The 9,661-nt window shown below is 45.2% G+C and overlaps 1 protein-coding gene across 1 annotated transcript in view; it reads right to left on the minus strand.

Annotated features, from left to right (window-relative positions):
- LOC134355855 (uncharacterized) overlaps positions 1 to 3,117 on the minus strand; it is a gene marked incomplete at its 5' end in the record, with an annotated part of 191,652 nt that extends 188,535 nt beyond the window's left edge. Inside the window, 1 exon segment of the mRNA XM_063066359.1 lies at positions 3,099 to 3,117. Coding sequence (XP_062922429.1) covers positions 3,099 to 3,117 — 19 coding nt within the window.
- Positions 3,118 to 9,661: the final 6,544 nt, after the last annotated feature.

Here is a 9,661-nt window from a genome sequence, read left to right on the forward strand (position 1 = left end):
GTACCTCTTTCCTGAAGGTAACAATGACAAGAAGGCATGTCCTGGGTGGCAGAGGTCCTTTTTGAGGCACTGTTTCTTGAGGATGTCTTGTAAACTGTGGAGTCGAGTATCCGTGATGGGTCTGACTAATTTGACAACTCTCTGCAGCTTACTTTGATGCTGTGCAGTATCAGCGTTCCCTCCCGCTCCCCCCCCCCACCCGGCCCACATCCCCAAATACCAGACAGTGACGCAGCTAGTCAGAATGCTCTCCACAGTACATATGTAGATATTTAGGTGACATACCAATTCTTCTCAAAATCCTAATTAAACACAGCCACTGTCTTGCCTTCTTCACAGCTGCATCAATTTGCTGGGGTCAGATTACGTCCTCAGAGATACTAATGCCCAGTAACCTGAAATTGCTCACTCTCTCCACTTCCAATCCCTCTACAAAGACTGGTGTGTGTACCCTCCTCTTACCTTTTCTCAAGGCCACAATCAGTGAGTGCAAGGACGTTGCCACAACACCTCTCCACTTGCTGGTATATCTACTCCTGCACACCCTCTCATTTCCACCTGATATTCTGCCAACAATGGGTGTATCGTCAGCAGATTTATAGATGACATTTGAGCTGTGCCCAGCCACTCTGTCAGGGGTGTAGAGAGAACATGAGCAGCGAGCTAACCACACGTCCCTGAGGTGAACCACTGTTGATTGTCAGTGAGGTGGAGTTGTTATTTCCAGATTGAGGTCTTCCATTTGCAGAGGGAGGTACAGAAGCCCAGGTTCTATAACTCTTCAAAAAGCACTGTAGGAAGGACGGTGTTAAACACTGAGCTATAGTGAATAAATAGCATGCTGACATAGGTATTTTATTGTCCAGGTGATTCAAGGCTGCATGGACAGCCAATGAGATTGCATCCACTGTAGATCTATTGTGGCAATAGGCAAATTGCTGTGGTGCAGGTCCTGGCCGAGGCAGGAGTTGATTCTGGCCACGACCAGCTTCTCAAAGTACTTCATCACGTAGATGTGAGTGCGACTGGATGATAATCATTCAGCCAGCTCACACTGGTGTTCTTGGGCACTGGTATAATTGTTGCCCTTTCGAAGCAAGTGGGAATTTCTTGCTGTAGCAATGAGAGATTGAAAATGTCTTTTAACTTTTTCAATCTCTCGAAATTTCTTGAGTGGACAAAAAGAAACTGCTTCGCAAACAACTTTCTGGAGCAACTCACAAAGCAATGGAGGAAATCAGTTGGTCAGCCAACATCTGTTGCAGTTTCAGGTCGGAAACCTATGTCAGGTCAATAACCTCAGCCGTCCCATCCCCTGACAGATGCTGAAGTCCTGACCCACTGAGTTCCTCCAGCTGATAGTTTGTCACTCCAAATTCTGGAGTCCACAGATCTTTGTATCCTCAAAATCTTTTCAATATTCAGCGTGAATATCCTGGCTGTGCTGGTGAATATCCATCCCTTTACAAAGACCCCAATCAGACATTCACCCCTGTTTGTGGTCAGAAGGTAGGAGGATTGGCAGTCACCAATGTTTGGCTTATACCCTTGCCGTGGAACAGTTGCATCTTCAATGCGTGGCTTCTAACGGTATCTCCCAGCTTTCTACTCAGCTTCTTCCTCAGATCCCAACTTTTCCAAGGACATTCAGTGCATGTATTCCCCTGAATGGTGAGAGACCACAGACTGAGGGAGACAAGAGACACCGTCTACTTCTTGGGGAGCAGGGTGAGGGGAGGGGTCATTGAGGGCAGTTGATTTCTATTCACCTGAAATTTGAGGGCAGAAGAATGTACTATATATACAGAAAATGTTGAATCCCAAAATAACATTAGGGTCTTCATACATTCTGGTTTTGTTCTTGGCAAAAACGGACATTGACATATGTCACCAGAATTTCCTGTCAACCAAAAAATAAAATATTCAGTCCCACTTCTGTTTTCCTGGAGCAGGATCATAGAACTTATGACTTAAGAGGCCATTCAGCCCTTTCTTCAGTACTGGTTGAAGAAGCGCTGTATGTTCTGGTCCTCCCTCTAACACTGGGTCCTTTGCCCGGCAGGTGACAGCACTTCAGATACACCTTCCAGGCTCAGTTTACTGTGCTGAAGGTTCCTGACTCTACCAACTGTTCAGGAAGAGCATTTCAGAATGCTACCGCTTACTCACTTCTCCATGGATCATCACCTTGTGGTGGTGGAGAGGCTTGTGATTTCCTGACATCCTGGGAGCGATGCCATCCGGTATGGTCCTCCATGGCAGAAAGGTCAAGGGGGAAGTTCCAGTCAAAGATTAATCTAAACAAGACCTTGACAGTGGAGCCAATGAAAGATGACTAGTAGTGTTCCATAATGATCTGTGCTGGAACAACTTATTTTTACTTTATATGTCAATGACCACTTATTTTTCCTGTTTCATTCCTGTAGAATTAGGTAGCATGCCTGCAGGGTTAGTGCTTTGTTCAGGGTGTCAGATGTGGGAATCCTGGGAGACTTCCAGCCTCCCTGATGGTCACATCTGCACCAGGTGCACCGAGTTGCAGCTCCTCAGAGACCGTGTTAGGGATCTGGAGCTGCAGCTTGATGACCTACTGCTTATCAGGGAAAGTGAAAAGGTGATAGACAGGAGCTACAGGGAGGTAGTCATCCCTAGGCTACAGGGGTCAGAAAGCTGGGTCACTGTCAAGAGAGGGAAGGGAAATGCCCAGATAGTGGAGAGCACCCCTGTGGCTGTCCCCCTCAGCCACAAATATCTTGTTCTGGATGCTGTTGAGGGGGATGACCTGACCGGGGATGCCCACGGTGACCGGGTCTCTGGCACTGAGCCTGGCACTGTTGTGCAGGAGAGAAGGAGGGAGAAGAGAAATGCAGTAGTCGTGGGGGATTCCTTAGTCAGGGGAACAGACAGGAGATTCTGTGAGCCTGACAGAGATACCCGCATGGTGTGTTGCCTCCCAGGTGCCAGGGTACGGGATGTCTCGGATCGGGTCCTGAATATTCTAAAGGGGGAGGGTGAGCAGCCAGTTGTCTTGGTACATATTGGTACCAATGACATAGATAGGACAAAGGAGGAGGTCCTGAAGAGAGATTTCCAGGAGCTAGGAAGGAAGCTGAGAAGCAGGACCTCCAGTGTAGTAATCTCGGGATTGCTACCTGTGCCACGTGCTAGCGAGGGCAAGAGTAGTCGGATCAGGCAGATGAATGCCTGGCTGAGAGACTGGTGTAGGGGGCAGGGCTTCAGATTCTTGGATAATTGGGATCTTTTCTGGGGGAAGTATGACCTGTTCAAGAAGGACAGGTTACACCTGAACCCGAAGGGGACCAATATCCTGGCGGGAAAGTTTAATAGAGCTGTTAGGGAGGGTTTAAACTAATTTGGCAGGGGGATGGGAACCGGAATGATAGAGCGGAGGAAGGGTAAAACAGAAATAAATCTAAGATAGTGAGCAGTAAAGATGTCAGGAAAGACAGGCAGGTGATGGGGCAAATTTGTAGCCATTGGGATGAGTTGCAGTGCAATAAAGTTGCAGTGGAATCAAAGCAAAAAGTATCAAATACTGGTCTTAAGGTGTTGTACTTAAATGCACGCAGCATAAGGAATAAGGTGGATGATCTTTTTGTACAGCTACAGATTGGCAGGTGTGATATTGTGGCCATCACTGAGACGTGGCTAAAGGATACATGTCTCTGGGAGCTGAACGTCCAAGGATACACGGTGTATCAGAAGGATAGGAAGGTAGACAGAGGGGGAGGGGTGGCTTTATTGGTAAGAAATGATATTAAATCATTAGAAAGAGGTAATGTAGGATTGGAAGGTGCAGAATCTTTATGGGTTGAGCTAAGAAATAGCAGGGGTAAAAGGACCCTGATGGCAGTTATTTATAGGCCTCCAAACAGCTGCAGGGATGTGGACTACAAATTACAACTGGAAATAGAAAAGGCTTGTCAGAAGGGCAGTGTTATGATAATTGTGGGGGATTTTAACATGCGAGTAGATTGCGAAAATTAGGTCAGCACTGGATCTCAAGAGAGAGAATTTGTAGAATGTCTGCGAGATGGCTTTTTAGAACAGCATGTTGTTGAGCCTACTAGGGGATCGGCTGTACTGGATTGGGTATTGTGTAATGAACCGGAGGTGAAGGAACCCTTAGGAGGCAGTGATCATAATATGATTGAGTTCACTGTGAAATTAGAAAAAGAGAAACCGAAATCTGTGTCGGTATTTCAGTGGAGTAAAGGAAATTACAGTGGCATGAGAGAGGAACTGGCCAAAGTTGACTGGAAAGAGACACTGGCGGGAAAAACAGCAGAGAAGCAGTGGCTGGAGTTTATGCAAGAAATGAGGAATGTGCAAGACGGGTATATTCCAAAAAAGAAGAAATTTTCGAGTGGAAAAAGGATGCAACCGTGGTTGACAAGAGAAGTCAAAGCCAAAGTTAAAGCAAAAGAAAGGGCATACAAGGAAGCAAAAATTAGTGGGAAGAGAGAGGATTGGGAAGTCTTTAAAACCTTACAAAAGGAAACTAGAAGGTCATTAAGAGAGAAAAGATTAACTATGAAAGGAAGCTAGCAAATAATATCGAAGAGGATACTAAAAGCTTTTTCCAAGTATATAAAGAGTAAACGACAGGTGAGAGTAGATATAGGACCGATAGAAAATGATGCTGGAGAAATTGTAATGGGAGATGAGGAGATGGCAGAGGAACTGAACGAGTATTTTGCATCAGTGTTCACTGAGGAAGACAGCAGTATACCGGACACTCAAGGGTGGCAGGGAAGAGAAGTGTGCGCAGTCACAATTACGACAGAGAAAGTACTTAGGAAGCTGAATAGGCTAAAGGTAGATAAATCTCCTGGACCAGATGGAATGCACCCTCGTGTTCTGAAGGAAGTAGCTGTGGAGATTACGGAGGCATTAGCGATGATCTTTCAAAAGTTGATAGATTCTGGCATGGTTCCGGAGGACTGGAAGATTGCAAATGTCACTCCGCTATTTAAGAAGGGGGCAAGGAAGCAAAAAGGAAATTGTAGAACTGTTAGCTTGACATCCGTAGTTGGGGAGTTGTTGGAGTCGATTGTCAAGGATGAGATTACAGAGTACCTGGAGGCATATGACAAGATAGGCAGAAATCAGCATGGATTCCTTAAAGGAAAATCCTGCCTGACAAACCTATTACAATTTTTTGAGGAAATTACCAGTAGGCTAGACAAGGGAGATGCAGTGGATGTTGTATATTTGGATTTTCATAAGGCCTTTGACAAAGTGCCACACATGAGGCTACTTAACAAGATAAGAGCCCATGGAATTACGGGAAAGTTACATACGTGGATAGAGCATTGGCTGATTGGCAGGAAACAGAGAGTGGGAATAAAGGGATCCTATTTTGGTTGGCTGCCGGTTACCAGTGGTGTTCCGCAGGGATCAGTGTTGGGGCCGCTTCTTTTTACATTGTACATCAACGATTTAGATTATGGAATAGATGGCTTTGTGGCTAAGTTTGCTGACGATACGAAGATAGGTGGAGGGGCCGGTGGTGCTGAGGAAACGGAGAGTCTGCAGAGAGACTTGGATAGATTGGAAGAATGGGCAGAGAAGTGGCAAATGAAGTACAATGTTGGAAAGTGTATTGTTATGCACTTTGACAGAAAAAATAAACGGGCAGACTATTATTTAAATGGGGAAAGAATTCAAAGTTCTGAGATGCAACGGGACTTGGGAGTCCTCGTAACGGATACCCTTAAAGTTAACCTCCAGGTTGATTCAGTAGTGAAGAAGGCGAATGCAATATTGGCATTCATTTCTAGAGGAATAGAGTATAGGAGCAGGGATGTGATGTTGAGGCTCTATAAGGCGCTGGTGAGACCTCACTTGGAGTACTGTGAGCAGTTTTGGTCTCCTTATTTAAGAAAGGATGTGCTGACGTTGGAGAGGGTACAGAGAAGATTCACTAGAATGATTCTGGGAATAGGAGGGTTAACATATGAGGAACGTTTGTCTGCTCTTGGACTGCATTCCTTGGAGTTTAGAAGAATGAGGGAAGACCTGATAGAAACATTTCGAATGTTAAAAGGCATGGACAGAGTGGATGTGGCAAAGTTGTTTCCCATGATGGGGGAGTCTAGTACGAGAGGGCATGACTTAAGGATTGAAGGGCGCCCTTTCAGAACAGAAATGCGAAGAAATTTTTTTAGTCAGAGGGTAGTGAATCTATGGAATTTGTTGCCATGGGCAGCAGTGGAGGCCAAGTCATTGGGTGTATTTAAGGCAGAGATTGATAGGTATCTGAGTAGCCAGGGCATCAAAGGTTATGGTGAGAAGGCAGGGGAGTGGGACTAAATACGAGAAAATGGATCAGCTCATGATAAAATGGTGGAGAAGACTCGATGGGCTGAATGGCCTACTTCTGCTCCTTTGTCTTATGGTCTTATGGTCTTATGATAGAATTGATGACTTTGTTGCAAAGTTTGTAAATGATATGAAGATAAGTGTGGGGGGGCAGGTAGTTTTGAGGAAGTAGAGAAGCTACAGATGGACTTACGCAGTTGAGGACAATGAGAAAAGAAGTGGCAGATGGAATACAGTGTTGAGAATTGTATGTTCATGCACTTTGACAGAAGAAATTAAAGGGTAGACTATTTTCTAAATGGAGAGAAAATACAAAAAAAAACTGAGACACAAAGGGAATTGGGAGTCCTTCTACAGGATTCCCTAAAGGTTAATTCGTCGGCTGAGTTAATGGTGAGGGAGGCAAATGCGATGTTAGCATTTATTTTGAGAAGACTAGGATATAACATCAAGGATGTAAAGTGAGGTTTTATAAAGCACTGCTAAGGTATCACTTGGAGTATTATGAGACGTTTTGTTCCCCTTATCCAAGAAGGGATGAGCTGACGTTGGAGAAGGTTCAAAGGAGTTTCACAAAAATGAATCTGGGATTGAAAGGCTTGTCATATGAACAGTGTTTGATGGCTCTCAGCCTCTATGCACTGGAATTCATAGAAATGAAGGGTGACCTCATTGCAGCTTATCAAATGTTGAAAGGAATTTCTTTAGCTAGAGAGTGGTGGATCTGTGGAATTTATTACCACAGGCAGCTGTGGAGGTCAAGTCATTGGGTATATTTAAGGCAGAGGTTGAAAGATTCTTGATTAGTCAGGGCATGAAGGGTTATGGGGACGAGGCAGGAGACTGGAACTGAGAAAAATGGATCAGACACAATGAAATGGCAGAGCAGACTCAAAGGGCCGAATTCTGCTCCTATATCTTATGGCTTGACACAAGATGGTCAGCAGTTGGATCAGTGCTCTCGGCCCTGGGTTGGCGTTTGGACCCAGTCTGGTGCATTCGGCCCCAGGTGGGCAGTGCTCAGCCCTGAATCAGCGCATTCAGCTCCAGGTGGGTGGCGTCTGGTCCTGGATTGGAGGCATTAGGACCCAGGTCGGTGGTCACGCTTTACGGAAGGACTGAGTTCGTGTGGCTGCTCCCCTCGTATGCAGAGAAAAGACATTTCTCATTTTCTGAGATTTGTCTGATTATTGGGCTGTCCTTTGTATTGATCTCCTTCAGTTTTGGTATTTTCTTGCTTGTGGTCAATTGGCAGGTGGGTGACCTGCTAATTTTTTTTGTGTGCAAGTGGGGGGTGGTAATTTGGTGCTACCATTGCTATTCTTTTCTGCGAATGAGTGAGTCGGGGATCGTTATGTGCAGAGAATCATTGATTTTTTTTTGCTGCAGAGGAGGGGGGAATTTTGGGGTCTGTAAGTTCTGTTTCTCTTCTTTTTCATGCTGGTTGGGGGTGGAGTTGATGTCTTTTATTTCATCATCACCCATGGTCTTTCTGTATTTAATGGCTATCTGGAGTAGACAAATATCAGAGTTTACCGTACCTACTATATATACTTTGACAATAAAATGAGCTATTATAGTCTTATGAAGACACATCACAATGGCAATGAAGGTGGAGGAGGGTTGTCGCAGTGGAGGGTCCCCAGTCATCTTGCATTCCATACTGTTTGACACTGACCCAATCTAACAAGGATCAGCTTGTGTCTCCCATGCATCAGCCTCCACACATTGAACAAAGTCACACACAGGTCTTCTCCTTGAAGGGACTCCATGCTAACATCCCAGATTAACTCTGGTGGTGATCAGCAAGTGGCGTGAGGGGGCAGAATTGTCATTATATGGATCCTACTGACACCTGAGGACCCACCAATAGACAACTCCTGAGGAGAACGTCACTCATGAGTCGAGTGATGACACTACTACTACTCCTGCCTGGAGAAAAGCTTTTTCATCAACTTTTAACCTAAGACCCCTCTTTTCAACACTCACCTAAGTCATCAAAATTCAATCCATTCATGCTTTTGATGCCCATTATAATTTTTCACAACACAATTAAGTCTCCTCTCTGTCTCCTTAGTTTCAACAAAACAACCCCTGCCAATCCAATCAATCATCTGACTGAAGCGTTCAGTCCGAAGCACATTGTCACTAATTTCTTCTGCAGTCATCCCCAATGCATTCTTGTCTTTCTAGACAATTGGGCCTTGTTCCAGGGAAGGTGGGACCTGTTCCGACGGGACGGGCTGCACCTGAACTGGAGGGGGACTAACATCCTTGCAGGAAGGTTTGCTAGTGCTGCTCTTGGGGGTTTAAATAGATTTGCACGGGGAGGGGAACCAGAATGTTAGAGCAGATAATGGGGTGGAGGAGGATAAAGGTCATGTGAGAACTGCAAGTATAGTACATGGAGTAAAGCTAGATCTGACATATAAAGAGGCTTTGAGGAAAGAGAAGCAGAATAAACGGTGTAAAGGTAGTAAGGTAGAAGGGCTAAAGTGCATGTACTTCAATGCAAGAAGCATCAGGAACAAATATGATGAACTGAGAGCTTGGATACGTACATGGAATTATGATGTAGTGGCCACTACAGAGACTAGGCTGGCACTAGGGCAGGAATGGATTCTCAATATTCCTGGATTTCAGTGCTTTAAAAGGAATAGAGAGGGGGGGAAAGGGGAGGAAAGGTGGCATTACTGGTCAGGGATATTATTACAGCTACCGAAAGGGTGGGTAATGTAGCAGGATCCTCTTTTGAATCAGTGTGGGTAGAAGTCAGGAACAGGAAGGGAGCAGTTACTCTATTGGGGGTATTCTATAGGCCCCCTGGTAGCAGCAGAGATAGAGGAGCAGACTGGGAGGCAGATTTTGGAAAGGTGAAAAATAACAGGGTTGTTATCATGGGTGACTTTAACTTCCCTAATATTGATCGGTACCTGATTAGTTCCAATGGTTTAGACAGGGCAGAGTTTGTTAGGTGTGTCCAGGACGGATTCCGGTCACAGTATGTTGACAGGCCGACAAGGGAGAGGGCCATATTAGATCTAGTATTAGGCAACAAACTGGGTCAGGTCATAGATCTCTCAGTGGGTGAGCATCTGGGGGACAGTGACCACTGCTCCCTGGCCTTTAACATTATCATGGAAAAGAATAGAATCAGAGAGGACAGGAAAATTTTTAACTGGGGAAAGGCAAATTATGAGGCTATAAGGCTAGAACTTGCGGGTGTGAATTGGGATGATGTTTCTGCAGGGTAATGTTCTATGGACATGTAGTTGATGCTTAGGGATCTCTTGCAGGATGTTAGGGATAAATTTGT

Source organism: Mobula hypostoma, chromosome 13, assembly GCF_963921235.1.
Source record: "Mobula hypostoma chromosome 13, sMobHyp1.1, whole genome shotgun sequence".
Taxonomy (NCBI): domain Eukaryota; kingdom Metazoa; phylum Chordata; class Chondrichthyes; order Myliobatiformes; family Myliobatidae; genus Mobula; species Mobula hypostoma.